The following is a 22,533-nucleotide window of genomic DNA, read 5'->3' as shown; positions in this document are numbered from 1 at the left end:
ACACATGCAGTGGCTCTGCCCTCCAGCAACTCCAGTATCCCCGTCACGCTGCCTTCCAGCCCCATGTGCCCAGCCCAGCTCGGCCCACCTCTGGGGCTTGGCCCGCCCCCATCCACCCCCCAATAGATCCTCTCAGCTCCCTCATCCCAGTCCTGCCCCCACCCCTGCCCCAAGCTACAGGACCCAGCTCATCATCTGCCTCCTCCAGGAAGTCTGCCCACATCACCCCAGAACTCGGCATCTCTCGGGCCAGAGTCAGATCTTCTCACACTCAGGGTAGAGACAAGGGATGACAACGAGAGTCCTCACAATCCACAGCCTTGAACCGTCTTTCTAGCCTTGGGGGTGGGATGGCCTGGAGATGCATGCTCCTCGCTGGCTCCCAGAGCACCCGGCTCCACTCACACCTGGGGCAGCCTGCATGGTCACAAGCGTTTACTAGCTGCCTCCACTCCCTGTCTTACTTCCCCTGCCAGCTTCCTGGGCTCACCTCCCAAATAAACCACGTGAACTCAAATCCTCATCTGGGGTCCGCTTTGAGGGCACACCTCCTGGCCTCGGCCTCATTACCTGTGAGCTGGGGGCAAGAGCGCCGTCAGCCTCAGGATTCTCACAAGGACTCGGGGGGTGACCCCAGGCATCACCCGGCATTCTCACAGAGAGGCACAGTTTAGGGGGGGCTTACATTCAACTCTCTGAAGAGGGCAGAGCGGTTGAGGACTCAGCCGGCCCAGCCTGCCCTGGAGATGCACTTGCCTCCCCCGAGAGGCCCACCCACATTCACGCCCATGTCCAGGCCACACCCTCCAGGTGGCCAGGAAAGGCCCAGAGAATGGCCACCCTCGCATCACAAGCTTGCACGCGGGTCTGTTTCTGAGCTGTACCCCCGACGTGGGGGGAAGCAGATGCCCTGAGAACCTAGCAGGGAGGTGGGTGGCACGCTGGTGCTGCAAGCCTGGATCACCTGCCAGGACACCCGCTGGCCTGATGGCCTGAGTCCCGATTTTATTTTCCACATGTTTCATCATCTGCTCTGAAGCCCTGTCCACTCAAAACAGAAGAGCTTTTCGGGGGTGGGGCGGGGGACGAAACAACAGACCTTATTTCCTTGAGGACTGTGGCCAGCTGGCCTCCCCTGAAGCCCCCTCCCTGCTTATCCCTGCAGAGGGACCCACAGACTGGGGGGCGGCCCCTGGCACCCTATGCACAGGAGATCCCCCCTTGGGTCTTGGCCCAGCCTCTGTGGTCCCCACGCCCTGTGGTGGGGCCCCCGTGGGACAGCGAGGCCAGAACTCTGCTGGAGGTGATTCGCAGGTTCTGCAGCACGTGATCAGCACGTGATGGATTTTATCCTGTCCAAGGTCAGCGAAGCCCCTGGCCAGCTGAGCCCCATGTGTTTGGGAGCCTGGACTGTTCCCCAGCACAGTGCACACAGCCTGACACGCTGTACAGCAGGGGCCCTGGCAGAGGGCAGACAGGTAGGACCTGGGTGCTCGAACAGGTATGACCCAGCGCAGCAGCAGTGGGTGGCCTGGGCTCTAAATCCAACCCGGGCACCTGCTCACTGAGTCACCTGGGGGCAGCCACTCGACCTCTCTGTGCCTCAGTTATATCTTCTGTACGCTGGGCCTGGTTGGAAGGCCCACCTCGGCGGGTGCTGGGGGCAGTGGTGCCAACCCCTGCGCGAGCCCTCGGGGAGAGCCCGCCGTGGGCCTGGGGACACGGCTGCCGCCAGCCTGGCATTCAGCAGGTCGGGCCTGGGGACATGCTGTGCATCTGACCTGGCTCCTGTGGCAGGCGGTGTGGCCGGGGGTAGGGTGGGGGGTGGGGAGATGGACACTTGCTGCTTCAACGGGCGCCAGGCTCATGTTGGGGTGGCAGATGTTCCTGAAAGCAGAGGTGCTGTGTGCACAGCACTGAGACAGCCTGAACGCTGGGCTCCAACACGGCTCATTCTCTGTGATGTGAAGTTCACCTCAACGCAAAACCAAACCAGAAAAAGGCTTCTGGGAAGTAGGTTAGGTGGCAAACACTCTGAGAAGACTCTTTTGTCCAGCTTGATTTTTTTTTTTTACAGTCACTATATATGTTTATCGCTTTTATAATTAGACCAATTAAACATTTTTAAAAAAGGAAGTGGCATGTAAGAGAAGATGCGCAGGGTGGGGTGGGGGTGGGTGGCATCTGATGCGCTCTGACTCACATTTCACTATCTACCTACCCTTCTTCCCCCGTACTGCTCAGACAGCCTGGACCAAACCACTTTCCTTAACAGCCCCATTTCAAAGTGAGAAAAGTGAGCCTCAGAAACTCTAAACCCCCTTGGCTCAATGCAAGAGCCCCTTGTTCTCATATGTCAAATGGAAGGGTGTCAAATAATTTCTCAGGCCCCTCTGGCTCTGATGCCCTCTGCTCCCTGACGCCTGGCTGACGTCTCCAAGTGTCAATCCTGCCTCTCAGGTGCCCCAGTGCCCAGACTGGCCACGCCGGCTGCGCGGTCCGCTGTTCTCTCCAGAGCAGGAACCAGACATCTCACCTGTCTCTCACTCCCGAGTTCTGGAAAATACACCCCAGTCAAAAAGCTGACAAACCCAAGAAAGGAAAGCCAATGGGCACTGGTGGGGTGGAAGCCTGGCAGCCCCTTGCAGCTGTGCCTGCCCTATATCGGCTATGAAATAAAAAGACCCCAACTCACCCCAGCCGCCTCTTGCTGCAGGATCCTGGCTGCCTCCATCCGGCCCAGACCCAGTTGCAGCCACACCGGGCATGTTTTGATGAGCTTCTCCAGGACACTAATACCTCGCAGGGGAAGGCAGTTCTTCGGGCTGACTGGCAGACAAGGCCCCATGACATCCTCCTCCTCCTCTTCCTCTCCCTCTTCTTTGCCAACACCTGGAACAGGACTGACAACAAAATCAAATGATCAGCCTGTCCTGCAGGCAGCCTGACTGCCGTGCACATGCAGCGGAGAGTCAATTCAACCGTGTTTGTTCATTTAGCATCTGTGAAGCCAGAGGCCCTCTGGAATTAAAACATATGCAACCATAGGGTGCTTATGATGGAATGGGTTGGATACACACAGAAACAACCAGCTGAGGCACAGGCTGAAATAAAACATAATAAGGATTGTTAAGATAATAAGAATTAACCAGAAGTGGTCAATTCTACCCCAAGGTGTCTTCAGGGAAACACAGGGGGCATTTGGGCAGAGCTCTGGGGAGGATTTTTTAAAAAAACTTTTAAATTGAAGTGCAATTTACAGTGAGATGTACGAGCTGTTAGTACACACATCTAGACAGACTCTTAGATATGTCTATACCCGCATAACTGCCAACCAGGTGGACATGTGCTGTCCAAGGATGTAGCCACTAGCCATGCGGCACCAGAAGGCTTCCTGAGAATCTTTAAACCTCCCACCTGGTGGGGGGTCTCTCCCAGGAGCAGCCTGGATTCTTGGGGCAGCTGGGAGTGACAGCTCCCATTTCCTCTCTGCCCAACCAGGTTCAGCCCTCGGTGAGTCCTTTCTCATCTGTACAACGGCCAGGGGGTGGCCTGGAAGATCCCTCCGTTCACTGGGTAGCCCTAGGCACAGCCTGGGTCCTGGGGACAAAGGTCCTCATTTTCTCCTTAGGATTAAGGCCATGATCAAACAGACCAACAGGCTCTTGGGGGAAGGTGGGGGTCTGTCTCTTATTCACTCACAATATGAACATTTCCTGCAGATATTGTTCTAGGAACAGGCTTAGAGCAGAGAACAAGAGTAAGAACCAAACTGAACCAAACCAAGACAACAAACCTCATCTCTAGGAGAGGGGTCAGATAACAGACGGAACGAGTGAACTAGAGCAGGTTGGGTTGTGCTGAGCCGTAGCAAGGATGCAGCCATCTGGGAAAGAGCAGAGGACTTTGAACTACCCCACCTGGGGCAACCTCGAGGAAGCCTGGGGGCTGGCAGGTGTTGGGGATGGGGCTGGGGCTGAGGGTGGGGGTGGGGGTGGGGGCGAGGGGAGGCTGGAAGGGGCAGGGTGGGGATCCCTCTAGGGATTCTGGAGCCCCTGACAGCGTCGATCCTAAATCCATGTATGAAGAGCTTCCCTGGGCTTCCAGGGAGGGACCGGACCACAAGAACACGCAAGCTTCCTCAGCAGGAAATGGGCCCACCAAGACCTTGTGGGGCCTGGGTGGCTCCTGAGCCACGGAAAGTCTGCAAAGATCCACAGATATGAAGCTGCTCCCTGCCCCCAGCTCCCTGGAAGTCCCCCCTGCATCCTGGGGACAGGACAACCAAGGAGAAACCCTGTCCAGGCTCTGGTGTCACGTGGACTGTACCACCTCCCTTGGGATCACGTCCCCTCCTGCTCTAAAACTTTCCATGTCTCCCACTGCCTAAAGTATCCCATCTGGTCTCCTAAGATGGAAAAACATTCACTTTCTGAGCCCTCCCCCCACATCGTAAGCTCCCCGACAAGAGGCTGCCCTCCACCACCTCAGTAGAACCTGCACGTGCCCACCTGGCGCTCCGGCCAGCGGCCCTGTCCACCTCTGATACCTTCAGGTTCCCTGTTCCCTCCTCCTGACATTTTGTCCAATGGGCAGGCACACGTTTAGTGGATTGGACCAAGAAAGCAAGTACCATAAAAGGAAAGATGGGTGATTTAAACTAATTAAATCTGTACCCATCAAAACTCCTCATGAAGAAAAGGAACACTCGAACCAGACTGGGAGAAAATACATGCGAAGCGTACATCTAACGGAGAACAAATAAGTTCATGTTTAAAAATGGGCAAAAGGTTTGAGAACACCTCCACGAAGACGTATCAGTGACCAGTAAGCAGGTGAACGACATCATTAGTCACTAAGGACATGCAAATTAAAACCACAATGAGATACCTCGATGCAAACTCCAGAATGGCTGAAATTAAAAAAGACTGACAAAATCACGTGTTGGTAAAGGATGGGCAGTAAGTAGAACTGGCGCATTACCAGAGAGAATGTAAACTGGCACGACCACTTGGGGAAAGGGGCATTTTTTAGGAATGTAAGCATACACCTGCCGTAGGCCCAGCCAATCCTGCTCCTGGGAACCTACCCTAGAGAAATGAGGGTGTATGTCCACGCAAAGACCTGTGCGTGAATATTCCAGCAGCTTTACTCATCACAGCCTGAACCTGGTCCAGGAGTCCATCGGGGAGAATGGACCACAGACAGCGGTGCGTCCCCAGTAGAAGAGGAAGCGCGGATCCGCACAACTGTATGGGTGGACCTCAGAAGCCAAGTGAAAGCAGCCAGGTGCACGGAAATACATACTGTGTGAGTCCATGCGGGTGATGCTCAAGTGGTACCGTGAGACGTGTGAGTGTACATTTTATCGCATGTAAATTTACACTGAAACCATAAAAAGAATAGTAAGTAAATACCGAACTGTTTTAACTGTTTAAATAAATACTGGACATAGTCAATGATATCTATAATAAAATAGTCGTGGGTGCCCAGTCTTTGAAATGCATTCAAAAAGAAAAATGGGGGGATCCCTGGGTGGCTCAGCGGTTGGGCGCCTGCCTTCAGCCCAGGGCATGATTCTGGAGTCCCAGGATCGAGTCCCATGTCGGGCTCCCTGCGTGGAGCCTGCTTCTCCCTCTGCCTGTGTCTCTGCCTCTCTGTCTCTCTCTCTGTGTCTCTCATGAATAAATAAATAAAATCTTTAAAGAAAAAAAATAAAAAAATAAAAAAGAAAGATGGGGACGCCTGGGTGGCTCCATGGTTGAGTGTCTGCCTTTGGCTCAGGGCTTGATCCCAGGGTCCGGGGATCGAGTCCTACATTGGGGTCCCTGCATGGAGCCTGCTTTTCCCTCTGCCTGTGTCTCTGCCTCTCTCTGTGTCTCTCAGGAAAAAATAGATAAAATCTTTAAAAAAAAAAAGAAAAGAAAAGAAGGATGGATTCACAGAAAGATAGAGGGGCAGGTAGATATGTAATATATTGAATATGCAAAAGCATTCAGGGTAAGTAGTGGGTAGGTGGGTGTTCACTGCAAAATTCTTTCAATCTTCTGCATGGTTAAAATCTTTTACAGGAAGTCACCCCCATCCTTCAAGACCTGTTCAGAAGCCTGGAGTCTGAGCCCAGACCATGTGATCTCTGGCCACTTACGGTACTTCTCTGGGCTTCAGTTTAAGCGTCTGTAAAAGGGTAATAAGAACCCTCACCTGATAGGGTTGTTATAAAATTCAGCGAGACAGAGGAGGGTTGAGTGCTCGGCATAGCTCCACACGTGTTAACTCTTGTTTTTCTATCCTTCCAATCCTCCTGTTGGGATTCTTCTCACCACAACTCCTCCACTTTGTAGTGCTGATTTTGGGACTTAGCACATTAGACTAGGGTGACCAGGCAGGCGTCTGTACGTTGCACTTGGATTATGGCCGAGTCAGCCCCTGGCCCCAGAGGTAACCTGCAAGCTCACATGCCATGTGGGTCCGGCGACAGTTCCTGGCAGTTAGAGCTGACATGTCCAGGCAGGCCAGTCACGGCAGCCCCGGGACAAAGTCGGACACAGTGTCGGTTCTGGGCACTTGTACCTCTGCTTGAGCTCTGTCACCAGCCTGGGCACTTTGCAGGTGGGCTCCCAGGGAGCTCACGTGACCCAGGGCCTGGAGTTGGCAAGGATTCAGGGGTCAGAGGGGCTGGCCCTGCCGCCCTTCTTGGGCCCGGTCAGAGCAGGTGTGCTCCTCCATCACCTTGTTCCTTCAGGGTCTAGTGCTCTTGTGACTCGGAGCAAGGCCCAAAGCTCGCCCAGCCTCAGCTGCTCCTTGTCTGACTGGTACCTGCTGGCAGAGCAGCTGACCTGGGCACTCATGCCCTCCCCGTCGGCGGCCAAACTCCAGCTGAAGGCCCTGCAAGGGCAGCCACAGGAGCCGGGGTAACAAACAGCACGGTCGGCGAAAAGCAGTGCGCTTCGGAGGCTTTAGAGCAGCTCTAGGGGACAGAGGGGCTGTTCACGAGCTCCAACCAGGCTGGCTGGCCCTGGACCCCGGGCTGCCCGCCCAGAGGCAGAGCGGTCACACTTGGGAGACCCTCACCCCGCGCTGCAGGGACCTGCCCAGAGGCAGCGGCCAGGGTTTCTGGAGTACTTTCTCACCAGCCCCCCGGAGAACGGGTGAATTGGCACATCCAACAGCCCTGGCCTGGCCTGGGTCCCCGTCACAGGGGCCAGGAGGAGAGCTCTGGTCTGGGCGGAGAGGCTGGCCAAGGGCGTGTGGGCTCAGCGAGCTGCGTGACCGCTCAGGTGGAGGGCCTGGCTTGACGCTGCCCGTTTTGGAAGGCGTGAAGACGTTTCCCAGGCCATGAGGGCCCCAGCCCCAGGGAGGCAGCTTGGCGATGCCTCAGCGTGAGCCTCCCTGAAGGGGACTCAGCCAGGGCTCGAGTGGACTGTGGGATGGAAGGACAGGACCGGCAAAGGGCATCTCAGTCCCACCCATGATCCCAACCCCAAGCAGCGTCAAGACCAAGGGGGGTCCATCAAGATGGAGACGCCCTCGCCGGCTCTCAGGTCTGCAGGGGCCAGGTGTGGCTTCAGTGGAAGACATCACGGGATAGTGCAGTCACTGTGTCCAAGGTGCGTGGGCACACAGGTGACACAGGCTGGGTGGGAGGGGGCCCTGGTAAAGCCCGTCAGGGCAGCAGCCTGCCCATGTGATGCCCAGGGCACAGCTCTGTGGGGGTCTGTCCATGCATGCCCTTCACTTAGTTGACCTTACCTCTACCTGCCCAGGTGGCACTGTGTCCCCCAAAATGCTTTGTCCAAATTCTAACCCCTGGTACCTAAAAATGTGACTTTATTTGATGGAAGGATGAGATCGCCCCAGCATGTTGGATGGGCCCTAAAACCAGTGAAGGTGTCCTCACAAGCAGAGGGAATGTCGTGGAGAGGTGCTAGAGGGGTCGCGTGACGGCAGGGGAAGACACTGGGTGAGGACGCCCCAGCCGGGGAGCGTCGGGGCTCATGCCCCCGCTTGCCAGGAGCGACAAGAGAGGGAGCGGACAAGTCTCAGAGCCTGCAGGTGGACCAGCTCTGCCGACCCCTTGATGCTGGACCTCTGGCCTCTAGGATGGTGAGACAATACACTTCTGCTGTTTTAAGCTGTGACGTTTTAGAAAACTGCCCCAGTCCTGAGAAATTAACCCCAGTCACCCAACCACCCCAGGCAGAGATGAGGACAGTGAGGCACAGCCCCAAGGACGGCCCCACGCAGGGTCACACAGCCAGCAAGAGGCTGAGCTGGGATTCGAACCCCAACCCCAGGTAATGTGGCTTCAGACCATGACAGTCGGCTAGCTCTTGAAGAAATTTTAGAATTTCCCTGTGTACTTAACACCTTGTAGCACATAGCAAAGAAAGTGTGTGATGATGTCTGCTGTACCCTTCGGAGTATGAACAAACATACACACACATCCAAATACACAGAGAGATAACCTCCAGAAGGCATGTAAGGAATTGTTAGAGACAGTCCTCTGCATCATGCAGGGAGTTTGTTTCCATTTTTCACACTAACTGAGCCATACTTACATGATTAAAATCCATCTTAAACAAATGTGTGACAATAACCCTGCGTGTCACACAGATGAATGCAGACAGCCGGAGAGCTGTTGGCTTTGGGGTCTCCCAAGCCTGGCTCAGATCCCGGTTGTGCCACCCACTCGGTGGTGGGGCTGGGATGCCCTACCTAGCCGACCACTGTGACCTCCAGTGTCTTCTTCTGGAAAGTCAGGAGTAAGTATTAGCAGCTCATGGGAGGATCCCTCTGGGGAGCAAGGGTGAGGTGGGCAGACAGGTGGTATGAAGAGGGCTCCCTGCATGACGATTATGATGGGGTCCTTATGAGTCAACCTCTCAAGGGGCCCCTAGGGGGCTCAGGAGTTGAGCGTTTGCCTTCAGCTCAGGGCATGAACTTGGGGTTCTGGGATCGAGTCCTGCACTGGGCTCCCTGCATGGAGCCTGCTTCTCCCTCCGCCTGGGTCTCTGCCTCTCTCTGTGTCTCTCATTAATAAGCAAATAAAATCTTAAAAACAAAACAAAACAAAACATGACCTCTCAAAGCCGTAGCTGAATTGTGGGGTGAATTCCAGGACCCAGCCTCAATTTCTGAAGTCTGAAGCTCCTTTCCTCCCTTTCTTTTTCTTTTTTTTTTTTTTTAAAGATTTATTTATTTATGATAGACATAGAGAGAGAGAGAGAGGCAGAGAAACAGGAGCGGGAGAAGCAGGCTCCATGCCGGGAGCCCAACGTGGGACTCAATCCCGGGACTCCAGGATCGCGCCCTGGGCCAAAGGCAGGCGCCAAACCACTAAGCCACCCAGGGATCCCCCTTTCCTCCCTTTCAAGCTGGTACCTGTCTCTGCAGCTGGGACAGGATTGTCCAGAGGTCATGGAGGGCAGGTGCCCTGCCTGGGACTCTGGTGGGCTTGAGTGCCAGCTGCACCTCACACCCCAGGGTGAGACAAGACGGCCGCTCCTTGCTGCCCCCAACACCCCATCTTTTTCTTTGTCCTCTGTGCCGACTGTCCCTCGGGGAAATGAATCCTGCACAGACGGGAAGGGACCAGAAACCCAAGGGCAGGTGTGTGGGAGGAGGTGAGATGTTGCAGGAAGGAACATCAACCTCACACTGGTGCCCCCTCTGCAGACTCACGGTTAGAGGGTCAGTGGCCACTCACATGCCCCGCACAGCATAGGCAACCGGACTCCTGCAGTGTCTGTCCCACCCCCTGCCATTGCCTGGCCAAGGGACCAAGAGCAGGCACTGGACCCCTGCGGGCCTTGGTTTCCTTCTCTGTGCCTCGGAGCTGGTGACACCTGCTGTGTGCAAGTGTGCGGCACCTGGCTGCGTGGTGACACTTCAAATGGGTTTTTGTTCTAGTTGCGGTAACCAGTATGCAGTCATGCCCTGCTTGTCTCTGGGACACCTGTTGCTACAGCAGCAAGGTGCAAGATGGCCTGAGATAGGTAGGAATCCATGGCTCAGCCCCCTGAAAGCTGCCAGAGCACTAAGAGGGTGAAGGGAGGCAGGAAGGCAGATGGGGCCCTGCTCTGAAAGTGACTGGCAAAAGCCCAGAGAGTTGGGGATGCCATGGCCTAGGCCCGGCAACCCCCCAGGAGGCACACGGGGACAATGAGGACAGTGTGCTGTGGCGTCTGCAACGACCAGAGGACGGGACCGACCCACATCATCCATAAGAGAATGGGTCCAGAGGTTGTGAGTCCATCCCCCCGCAACTGTCATGCAGCTGCTAAATGGCAGGAACCAGGGCTACGGGGTTAAATTAGAATCCTGTCTGTTCCCTGATTTGGGGCCCTGTGCTGAGGTTAGGTAAGACAACATCTTCGTGTTTGTGAAACACCCACTAAAATACAGGGGGTTCAAGAGTCACAGTGTCTGCAGCCTGATCTCAGAAGGTTTGGGGGAAGCAATGAGCGGGAACAAGCAGATGTGACAAAAGGTCAAGAACTGGTGGCTCTGGGTGAGGAGTGCACATAGAGGAATGTGCTGCACTGACCCCGCAACGTTTCTGGGGGTCTGAAATCACATTAAAAGAAGAGGCTTTAAAATCCTACAAACCCGATGTTGAGTAAAGTAAGCACATTACAGAAGGAACAGAAGGACTCGGATGTAAGAACAGATGTGACAGTGACGTGTGCGGTCGCTGGATGCACACACGCCAACCTCAGAAGGTGGTCACCACCCAAGGGAGGGAAGACAACGGGACCAGGGAGGGCTGTGGAGGGGCTCAGCCCTCTGTAGTATGCGGAGATTTGTTCTAGGAGGTCTGAAGCAACATGGGGAAATGACAGGATCTGACCCAGCTCAATTATGGGGACTCAGGGCATTGTTATGTCCCCAGGTTCCCACGTGTCCAAAACACACACAGCACGGCGACGCCCCTTCCCCCAGGATGCCAGCACCTGTCCCGAGCCGAAGCCACGCGGGCTGCAAGGTCTCCAGGCCCCGAGCCTGGTCCTTCTGCCAGAGCCTCGAATACGGGAAACTCCAGTCGTGTGCACGTGCGTGCATGTGCGTGTGTGTGCTAAAGTCGGCTCTGGAAGCTGAGGGCGGGGCTGAGGCAATGCGGAGACACCCCGCCCCTGAGCACCAGGTCACCCAGGTCAGGCCCAGGGGCGTTCCGGGACAGTGAGGCAGACCTGAGGTGATGACGAGTGATCCCCCCGCAGGCCCTGCGAGCTCCCGAGCCACTGCCCTCTGCCTCGACCGGTCCCTAACACGGAGCTCCCTCTGTCGCGTCCCACTAGATGGGTACCATGGGTGTGAAGCCGCCTCCTGGCAGGGCCATCAGGACCTCACCGGACAAGCCACGCAGGGAAGCAGTTCTCAATCTCTACAGAGATGAGACGTGCTCCCCTGAAGTCTCGTCTCCTGTTGCTCCCCACCCTGTGCCGGGCCTTGGGGACCTGTCACCTGCCCCCATGGAAACCCTCAGCCACAGGGACAAGGCTGCCCACGGCCCCCCCAGGCCTCCCACACTGGGGTAAAGCCCCACTCCAGCACGAGGCCACTCCAGAACTTGGATCAGCTGTGCTCCTTGGCGGGCACTGAGCTGTGCGTTTCACGCACACAGTCTCCGTGTGTTGCATACGGAGCAATCTGGTTTTTTTTAACAACATCTTAACGTATACAATTCAACGGTTTTTGGAATGATCATCAGTACAATTTTAGGACATTTTCATCACCCCAAAGGAATGCTGTACCCATGACGCAGTCATTATTTCCTCCCAATACCCTGGCCGCTGGCAGCCACTAGTCTACTTACCATCTTTAGAGATTTGCCTTCCGGATAATCCTATCTGGTTCACACACAGTGTTGTTGTAGTTCCAGGCACACAAGAGAGCGGTTCTACACCCCTGCCTACACTCAGTGCTCATCGAGATAAGCACACTCCCAGTCCCTGTCACCTGTCTCACCCATTGGCCAACCAGCTCCCCACTGCTGATCTTCTGTGTCTTCTCTACAGTTAAGTCTGTTTCCCCATTTGTCTTCAGTTTTAAGGTTTTTTTCCCACCTGGGATAGTGTTTAGCATCCAACCATTTTACTACAGCTCACAGGGTATATATGCACTTCACTTCTTTTTTCTTGGCATGTAACATTCCACTGCATGAACACACCACATTGTACTTATCCACCAGTCGACGGACATTTGGGTTGCTTCCAGTTTGGGGCCATCATGAGTAATGCTGCTAATTCTCACGTGCAAGTTTCTGTCTGGACATTGTTTTCAATCCTCTTGTATGTCTAGGAAAGACATTGCCAGGACAAAGGGCCACTCTACATGCAGCATCTTGAACAGCCAGGCTGTTTTTCCAAACGGCTACACTAGTTCACATTCCCAGCGGCAGCCTGGGAGGGTCCCCATTTCCCCACATGCTCATCAACACTTGTCATTGCCCGTCTTTATTTTATAGCCGCCCTAATGGGTATGCAGTGGTATCTCAGTGTGCTTTGCATTTGCATTCCTTGCTGTATAATTATGTTGAGCATCCTTTTTAGTTACTGACTATATATATGTATACATATATATATATATTCTCCAGAAAAATGTCTTCAGATCCTTTGCCTGTTTCAGAAATAGGCTGTCTTTTTATTATTGAGCTATAAGTTCTTTATATATGCTCGATACAACTCCCTTATAAGATGTCTGCAAATGTTTTCTTCCATTCTGTGACCGTCTTTCCTTTTAGCGAAAAGCTAAAGGTGTCCTTTGGAACATGAAAGTTTTTAAATTTTGGCGAAGTCCAATTTATCTGTGTTTTCTTTTGTTACTTATACTTTTCGTTTTGTATCTAAGAAACCCATGACCTAATGCAAGACCATGAGTTTGTCTTCTAAGAGTTTTATAGTTTCACCTCTTATACTCAGGTCTTTGTCCCATTTTGAATTAATTTTTGTCTCTGGAGTGAGGGTAGAGGCCTAACCTCCTTTCTTCAGATTTGGATATCCTGTTGTCCCAGCACCATTTGCCAAAAGATTATTCTTTCCCCATTGAACTTTCAACAAATCAATGACTGTAAATTACAGAGAGGTTTTGAGCCCCCTCATCGCACTGTTTTTATCCTTCTCAGCATTCGGAGTCTCCTCTGTCTTTGTATTTTTGAAATGTGGCGTCCTAAACAGGGAAGTGATTCCCCAGGTGTGCCCTGAGCAGCAAAGAAAGAAGCATCACCACCGTTTCCCTCAATATAGACATTCTACTCTATTTTTTTAAAAGATTTATTTTTATTTATTTATTTATTTATTTATTTATTTATTTATTTATTTATTTATGAGAGACATAGGGAGAGAGAGAGGCAGAGACGCAGGCAGAGGGAGAAGCAGGCTCCATGCAGGGAGCCTGATGTGGGACTCGATCCCGGGACTCCAGGATTGCGCCCTGAGCCAAAGGCAGGCGGGAAACCGCTGCGCCACCCAGGGATCCCCGACATTCTACTGTATTAACATGACTGGAGATGGTACCAGCTTTTCTCCAGCGACATATGCAGCCATCTGGGGAAATGGTGGGAACTTTTGTGTGTGTGTTGTGAGGTTGGGATCACATTGTGGAAATGAAGGGAGGGAACTAGTTTATGAGATGAGCAGCGACATGACAAATGCTGTGTTCATCAGGTATGATCCAAAGGAAGCGGCACTGAGCTCACACTCAAGGAGACCTCATTCTCGTTCTGTTGTTCACTATGTGATCTTGGGTCACTCACTTCCCTTTTTTAAGCTCAGCAGCCGCTTCAGGCAAATGAGAAGGATGAACAAGGTCTGGGATGGCAACGCGGGTTGGATGTCCACACGACCCCAGTCGATTGGCAACAACTGCCTAGACTGCTGGGCTGAAGGCTCAGCAGAGAAAGAATGCTGGGACCCACTGTGATGTCTGCCACGGACTCTACTGGAGACAGGCAGCAGCTGGGCTGTGTGGTTACTGACATGGATCAGACCCGGGACCAAAGCTCCTTCCAGCACTATGAATCCCACGGTTGGACGCAGCTGACTCTTGGCTAGGTGCCATTTGAAGGCTTCTGCTCCTGCCGGGCTGGCTCTGCCCCAGTAGACAGCCTGAGAGAAAGCAGGTGGCCGGCCTGGCTTCTCTGTGGCTTTCTTTCTGCCAGATGCCTTTCCCTCGACGTGTGGAAGTTGAGCCACAGCTGCTGCCGGATTTCCACCTCTGGCACAGCCTTGGGTGCACACGGGACAGAAACGCAGCTCCAGGCCGGCCACGGCCACCCCGTGGGGGTGGAGGAGAAGTAGCCAGTTTCAGAATCGTGATGTCTCACACACGTAACGTGCAAACACACGGCAGTGCCACTAGCCCGGTTTCACAAGCTAAATAACTACATGAGGCTCTTGCGTGTTCCCGCTGCCGCCTGGGGCCCCAAGGACAGTGTTTGGAAAACTGTGTCGTGAGAAAGTTCCCGGGTTTCTGTCTACCGGGATACCCAAAGGCCTTCCAGGGTGAGGGGGGCATGGAGCGCAGCTTCAGAGCTGGGTCCTGGGGGTCGGAGCTCTGCGGGCCCCTGCCCACAGCCTCTCAGAGGGGAAGTCAGCCTGAGCAGGTCTTCCGGACCCCGGAAGTGCTGAGAACGGGTCAGGCTGTCTGAGTTCGCACGTCACAGCCCACATCAAGGGGTCTAGCAGGTCAAAGGCCTTCGAACTTTCCACACCTGTGTGTATTGGAGACCTCTGTCGCCTGGGGTGCATCAGGCCCCAGCAGCTCCCAGCCCTGCCTTCTGGGCTGACCCCTCGGGCTTCCACCTGCTCGGACTAGCTGCTACTGGGCCCTGGACAAGCCGTGGGGGCACCCGGCCCAGCGCTGCAGCCCCTGGGGGCAGCTCCCCTTGTACCAGGCCTGCCCCTAGACCCTGTTTCTCAGAAGCTCTGCCTGCTGGCTCACAGTCACCCGGCATCCGGGCTCTTGAGGGCCCTGGACACCCACAGCCTCCTGGGCACTGGGGCCAAGACCGTCCAGCCTCCTTCTGTAACTTGCTCTGGCTCACGGGTCCAGCCCCTGTCCCCATGCCAGCCGGCCCACTGAATGCAGCCAAACCTGACTCAGCCTGCTGGCCTTGTGGACTGCCTCCCCCACGCCAGCCCTGGGCTAGGACTGTTCACTCCCATCAGGACGCAGCCCGTAGGTGATAACACCAATTCTTTCACAGCGCTGTGTACAGTTAGGTTTTGCATGATGACAAGGGCTATGTTGACAAGTGGTTAAGCCTAGGCTCAGGGAACCAGACAGCCTGGATTCGAGTTCCAGCTTGGAGACCTTGACAAGTGACTAAGGCTCTCTCTGCCTCAATTTTCCTACATTTAAGATGGGAAATATAAGCATTATTACCTTGTGAGATTGCCATAAAGAATTCAGGATGGTACCGAGCGTGCGGCAAACGTTCAATGATGTTATTAGCATCCCTTCATTTATCCAATGAGTATTTACTGAGCATCTGCCACAGACCAGACACAATTCCAGCCTTACCATAATAACAATCACAAGAATAATCACACACAGTGAAAGAGCAGCTGATACTTCCCTCCCTTCCCGCCCCCCCCCTTCTTAGAAACGTCACTGAACATGGAGATGGCTGCTGGAGAAGATAGGATTTGGGGGACAAAGTTCCCGCCTGGAACTGAAGCTGGAGGCAGTGGGGACACAGAACCCAGGTCCCCAAGGGCTGTGGGCAGGCCCGTGTGCATCTGTGACATGTATGCTGAGATGGGCTGAGGCCGGCCTCTCTTTGTAAAGACACGTGGGGGAGATCCAGTGGTGCCCTGGGTGGAGGCTGGGAGGCTGCGGTGGGGGGTGATCACTGCACACCTTGTGTACCTTTTCAAACCGAACCATGTGATAATATCATCTATTCAAAAAATAATTTAAATATTTTGTAACTTTGAAAACAGGAAAAGTTCTCATTAAGGGTATTTCAGATGTTGAGCTGAGTTGGGTTCTGCACAAGCAGAGCTAGGGACCTGCTTCCTTGTTTTGGCTAAGATGGTGCATTGTAGGCCCTTTCCCTTCTAGAGCTCAGAGATATTTTAAAAGTACAATAAGGGCACCTGGGTGGCTCAGGCTGTTAAGTGTCTGCTTTCAGCTCAGGTCGTGATCCCGGGGTCCTGGAATGGAGCCTGCAGAGCAGCAGGCTTCCTGCTCCCTCTCTCCCTTTCTCTCCCTCTCTCTCAAATAAATAATACATTTTTAAAAGTCTTTTTAAAAAAAGTCATGAAGAAGCTCCATGGACAAAGATGTTTACTACATTGTGACATACAGACGTGGAATCAAATGGTGAACGACACTGCCCGCCGCTACCCGGCTCCCCGCCCACCCACCCCCACCCCGCGTTCCAGCATTGGTCGTATCTGCTGTGTGCCCATGCTCAGCACAGAATAGGTGCTAGATGAAATTTTCTTTTTTCACATCAGCACTTCCTTAGTAAATCCTCACAAAGCTGTATTAGCAAGGATGGCGGCACGGCACCACGTTCTCTCAGAACGCCACCAACAGGACTGAGGAGTTGATGCAGACGGACATCTGTCTACAAAGATAGAGCTGCATGTGTGCAAAACGACACACAGACAAGATGCTCCCTGGTCCAGTGTGGCATTGTCTGCAATGGGGAAAAGACTGAAAACAAGCTAAATGCCCATGATGAAGGGGCAAGGGAAGGAGATGGACACGAGGCAATGGTTAAAAAAAGAATGAAGATGCCCTCTATATCCTGATCTGGAAAGGTCTCCAGGACGTGTGGTCGAACGACAAAAGCAAATTGCAGCATAGTATGTATACTGTGTTCCTTGGTTGGAGAAAAAAAAAAAAAGATTATTTGTATTTGAATAAAGAAACTCTGGAAGAAGATATGAGGAACTAATAACTAGTTGGGCAAGGATGGGCATGGGCACATAGGGAACAAAAGTGGGAAGGATTTTTCACCATAACTCTTTTCAAAAAAATTTATATATACATATTTTTTAAAAGATTTTATTTATTTATTCATGAGAGAGACACACACACACAGAGGCAGAGACACAGGCAGAGGGAGAAGCAGGCTCCATGCAGGGAGCCCGATGTGGGACTCGATCCCGGGACTCCAGGATCACACCCTGGGTCGAAAGCAGGCGCTAAACTGCTGGGCCACCCAGGGTCCTCTCAAAAATATATATTTTGAATCCTGTGAATATACTACGTACTCACATGTGAACTAATAATGTTCCTGGACATTTCTGTCCACCAGGCATTGCTCTAGGTTAGCTAGAGTTAACCTTTAAAATAACCCCATAAAATAACTCTGATTATCATTCCCACTTTACAGAGGAGGAAACTGAGACCGAGAAGTCAAGCAATGCACTAAGGCCATGGAATTAGTAAGCAGCCGAGCTGGGACTTGAACCCTGGTGGTCTCCGAGTCTACGGTCCACGTTCTTGACCCACCCTGCCAAATCCCTCCAGATTCCTGCTTATGGTATAAGATGAAACAGTGAACATTATAAATATACAAGATGAGAAGTGAGGGAAGGACAGATCCTGTCCATGGGGCGTCTAGGTATGAATTCTACACAGACTGATCAAAACAATCACTGCAATTCCAGATGGACTCCCAAAGGTGTTCTGTGAGAAGGGATGCAGAGAGGCCGAGGGCCAAGGGTCCCCCCAACACACCTGAAGAACGGGGTAGCATTTTGTTTGCCGGGTACCAAGGCTTATTCTAGAACTACAGTTACTGAGAAGGTGCAGTCTCGGTGCAGGACGAACGTGTAGGTCAGCAGACCACAATAGTCCAAAAACACACAGACACGTGGCACAGTCCCGATTCCTCCACAGCCACAGTAGGGCACTGAGGAAAGGGCCATCTCTGCAACAAAACGTGCTGAGACAATGGGGTATCCATGTGGGCAGAAAAGAAACTCGATTCTTGTTCACCACACACAAAAATCAGCTCCAGGGAGACTCTGTCCTGACCTAAATGTGGAAAGCAAAACAAAAAGCTCCCAGAAGAAAACTGTATCTTCACAAGCTGATGAATAGACGTGTAAAGCAGCACACACATGCCAACCTTAAATAAATTGATACTTGTGACCGCATTAAAATGGAGACTTTGCGGTTCATCCGGACACCACTCAGAGAGTAAAGTCATGCCCTCAGGGCGAGAAGGCCCTAGTTCACCCCAGAACCTGCGAGAGGCCGCTGCCTGGGCTAACACAGGGCTCGTGCATGTCAGTAAGGACAAGACAAGGCAGACAGAGGCAAATGGGAAAAGGAGCCAGACGCCGGAATTCACACGGAGGGTGACCCGGAGTCCGAAATGCAGGCCCCCAGAGCCCACAAGGGGCTGCAGGGGGGAGGCTGCTTTACCAGGCCACGGGGGGATGTGGAGAGCCAGGCCCTTCCTGCTCCTTGCAGCACAAGCATCGACTGCTCCCGCCGTGGTGGTTGATCCTGGGATTAAGTGACTTCTTTCTCCTGCTTTACCCTTTGCCCTACACTTTTATGGAAGGCAGAAAACAGTTAGCGAGGACCTCAGGGGAATAATGAAAACGGAGGCGTGGATGCCTGTGAGCAAGCCCTCCTGGAGGCCACCGTGAGTGGCCACTGACCTTCTAACTGTGAGTCTGCAGAGGGGGCACCAGTGTGACGCTCATCCGCATCGCCCTGTCACAGACACTACGGCACACAAGCAGGAACGTGGCTGGGTCGCTGCGGCCCCTGCCTGGCCATCCCTCAGCCACCAGGTACGAGCCAAAGGGCAGGGCCTCTGCCCTGGGGATGGACCCAACTCAGCCCCACCCTCACCTGAGGCTCTCTCACCTTCTCATCTGTAAAGAACGGGAACTACCATCCTCATACCCACAGGGCCGACTCGCCAGGCAGGCCAGACAGACACACTTAGCACAAAACAGGTCCAAAGGGACCAACCCAATCCCAAAAATTATCTCTCAGCCAGTCGAGTTTTCCCAGCTTACAGGGAAAACAATGCTGCCCCAGAGGATGGTGGGCGATGATGGAATGTTCTCTGTCTGCCCTATGCAGTGCACTCGCCATTTGCTGCCGGTGGCTCCAGGCATTTGAATTACGGCTGGTGCGACTGTTTCTGAATTTTATTTATTTATTTATTTATTTATTTATTTATTTATTTATTTATTTATTTATTTATTTATGTATTTATTTTTTAAAGATTAATTTGGAGAGAGAGAAAGTGCCAGGGGGAGGGGCAGAGAGAGAGAGAGAGTCAAGAAGACTCCATGCTGAGCATGGAGCCCCATGCAGGGCTTGATCCCACAACACTGAGGTCATGACCTGAGCTGAAACCAAGAGTCGAGCACTTAAGGCACGAGCCACCCAGGTGCCCCTGTTACTTCATTTTAATTAATGTAACTTGTAAAGCAGCTACATGGTGGCCAAGGCCCTGGACACCACAGGTCTACAGCTTTACACCATTGTGTGTGAATTCGAGCACTATGTGGGGGATTTGTTTTTCCTCAGAAAGAGGAGAGAAAGAAGATGAAAAGGAAATTATATGCATGTTCAGCGTCACTGTCATTTGTCGTTACTGTGTTGGGAAAGCTCTTGGAGGGCAAAACTGTGCTCCAGATCACAGGTGGCAGCACTGAGGGCCCCTTCCCAGGAGGCTGCCCTGGGTCCGGATGTGCTCACGGATCCCAGCCCACCCCTTCCTCGGCTTCCGCGAAGCCCCTGTGGTCCCTGCTCACCTTGCTGATGCCTGGTCCTTCCCAGGGTGGCCCTGGGAAGAGCTCGCTGGGTCCTGGGAGGAAGCGTCCCTTGCTCTTGGCAGCTCCTTACCTCCGGGAGCGCCAGCCTCGTGACCCCAGCCTCTGCCCCTGCTTCCCACTTGCTCACTGAGTCTCCATCATCTGGGGAAGAAGGGAGGGCACGGTGCTCCCTTCCCCACCTGCCCCGAGGCTGGGGAGGGAGAGGCAGTGGGGCAGGGCGGGAGGAGCCCAGCCCTGGGGGTCATGAGGCCCCTGGCAGACAGACGGGGCCCTCTGTGCCCTTGGGCCCCTGAGGGCCTCTGCTGGGAGTGCTCTATCCTCGCCCTGAGCCTCCGACCCAATCTCACATGGAACCTGGCTTCTCACCACCTGGAAGATGCGAGTGAGGGGAACACTGACCCCATGGCGCATAGTGGGGACAAGACGGACTCGACTTGGCATGGAGCTCAACGAGGGCTCCTCAGGGGTATGGGAAGTGGGAGCCAGGGCCTGTTCCACCCTGTGCCATAGGCTTGCTGTGTGTCCTTGGACAGGTCTCCCTCCTTCTCTGGGCCTCGTTCTCCGACCCAACGATGTTGGAGGGTGGCTGCAAGGTGAAACATGACCATAGTATGGGGTGTGCTCTGACAAGGCAAACCCCGTTTCTAAGCTGCAGGGGGGCGGGCACAGCTGGGCCCAGGGCTCGGGGCCAAATGCTGCGCTGACTACCGTGGCCACCTCCCCTCAGGCTCTGCCGGGGGCTGTGTGGGGCCGTGCCCCGAGCACCTTGCAGGAAATGATCGCCGCATCCCGTTCCTCCCACCCCTGGTGACACTGAGTCACGCGGCAACCCACCCAACAGTTGTGACCACATTTCCTCTCCTGGGGGATCAGCAGTCACGTGGACGCTGCAGCCCAGCCCGCCGGTACTTCTGGGCAGCCACCAGCTCCCAACTGGTACCCCCTCCCCCAAGGAACAAAAGGGATGTCCCAGTCACTGCGGGAAATCCCACCCTTAGGGCTGCGTCTCCTGTGGGTCCGCGTCCCCCGCTGCCCACTGGTCCCTGTCACACCCACGGTGCACACTGTGCCCGACCTGATGTGGACAAGGTCCCCAGTGCCGAGTGGTCAAGACCTGGAGCTGCAGGAAGCCATGGATGCTGGCTCCTTCCCTTTGGGGCCGTCGGGGGCGCTGTGGCGGGCAGAGCGAAGCCCCAAGACAGGACAGGCACACGGCAGCCCAGCCTGGCTAAGCTATGTCCCTGCAACCCCAGGCCTGGGTTACGGGGCGGGCCCTGCTAGCGGGTGACAAGGCACAGATGGGTTGTCCACCTGGCCCACTCCACTGGGCCAAACCGCGGGGTAGGGGGTGTGGGAGGCGAGGGGGTCTAGAAGGCTGGGGGGGGCAGCGTTCCCTCAAGGATCCAGGCCCAGCAGGCTCTAGGTCCTTGGGATGCAGGGACCGGGGCTCGGGGCTGAGGGCTCAGACAAAGCTGGACCCAGGTGCTGGCTCCTCTGCCGAGAGCTCAGATTCAGTCACTCGCTGGGCCTGCGTTTCCTTATCTGTGAGCTGTGAACTGGGCATTGTGACCCCAGCCCCCTGGGATTGGGACAATTAACTCAAAAAAGCTCTCAGCGAAGGGCCTGATGTAGAGCCTGCGGGCGTAAGCGCCGTGATTACTACTTATACCGCGACCACCAAGGAGCCTTGCTTCTCACTTGCCTTGATTACCATGCTGCTCCCCACAAAGATTCTCCTTTAAAATGATTCACCTATTGATTTTATAGAGAGCGTGCAAGAGAGCGAGTGGGAGGGTGGGTGTGCATGCGCACACGTGAGGGGCAGAAGCCGATGGAGAGAGGACCTCAAGTGGACTCAGTGCCCAGCGTGGATCCTGACCCGGGTCTGTCTCACGACCCTAAGATCGCAGCCTGAGCGGAAACCCAGAGTCAACGCTCAACAGACGGAGCCACCAGGCACCCCTGCACAGACTCTTCTCCTCGAATCACAGAACATGAAATAGCACGGACCCCTCCCCTTTGTGGAGACTGCCCCAGGCCTGAATGTCACCAGAGGGGGGAGGGCCATGGCCTGGAGCCAGAGGGACAGTGCATGTCCCAGGGCCTTGAGTGCCACGAAGACAGAGCACGCGTGGAATAGCACTTCTTGGTCAGAGGCATGAAGTGCAAGCAGCAGAAGCACGGACAGTGCAGGGGGGCCAACACGTCTACACGACGCACCTACAGCCGAGTCTCATTTCTGTGGTTGTCACGCTCTGTGAAGTCACCGTGAACACAGGCTGAGCCAAGGCTGAACCGCGACGTGCAGGGGAAGCATGGGGCTCAGGTTCCCGGGAGCCGCTGCTCACACATTCTCGGCAGCTCGTCAGTCCATAACCCTCTTCAGGTGCATTTCTCTCTTTTTTTTTTTTTTTTTTAAGATTTTTATTTACTTATTCATGAGAGACAGAGAGAGAGAGAGAGAAAGGCAGAGGCACAGAGCAGAGAGAGAAGCAGGCTCCATGCAGGGAGCCCGACGTGGGACTCAATCCCAGGACTCCAGGATCACACCCTGGGCCGAAGGCAGGCGTTAAACTGCTGAGCCACCCAGGGATCCCCTGCATTTCTCTTAATACATGTTCCTGATGCACGAATTCTGAGCTCACGGCCCGGCCCGTGTGGCACATGTAGCTGGCCCGAAGGAGCTTCCCAAATGCTCGTGCTTCCTTGCAAGGCCTTCGCCGCAGTGTTCTTGCCTTTGGGGGCTCAAGAAAGCACGAGGGCT

The 22,533-nt window shown here is 54.1% G+C and overlaps 1 protein-coding gene across 2 annotated transcripts in view; it reads right to left on the bottom strand.

The window, feature by feature from the left end:
• Nucleotides 1-22,533, bottom strand: part of RIN3 (Ras and Rab interactor 3) — a 104,175-nt gene that overhangs the window by 69,155 nt on the left and 12,487 nt on the right. Inside the window, exon 2 of one of the 2 annotated variants that reach the window (XM_038544123.1) lies at nucleotides 2,696-2,903. In XM_038544123.1, the coding sequence (XP_038400051.1) occupies nucleotides 2,696-2,903 (208 nt within the window). Of the gene's footprint in view, nucleotides 1-2,695; nucleotides 2,904-22,533 lie in introns of those variants that run through there. The other variant, XM_038544124.1, reaches the window with a different exon arrangement.

The sequence above is a fragment of the Canis lupus genome, chromosome 8 (genome assembly GCF_011100685.1).
Source record: "Canis lupus familiaris isolate Mischka breed German Shepherd chromosome 8, alternate assembly UU_Cfam_GSD_1.0, whole genome shotgun sequence".
NCBI classification, from domain to species: Eukaryota; Metazoa; Chordata; class Mammalia; order Carnivora; family Canidae; genus Canis; species Canis lupus.
The sequence above is the reverse complement of the archived record's forward strand: the minus strand, read 5'-3'. Positions and strand labels throughout refer to the sequence as shown.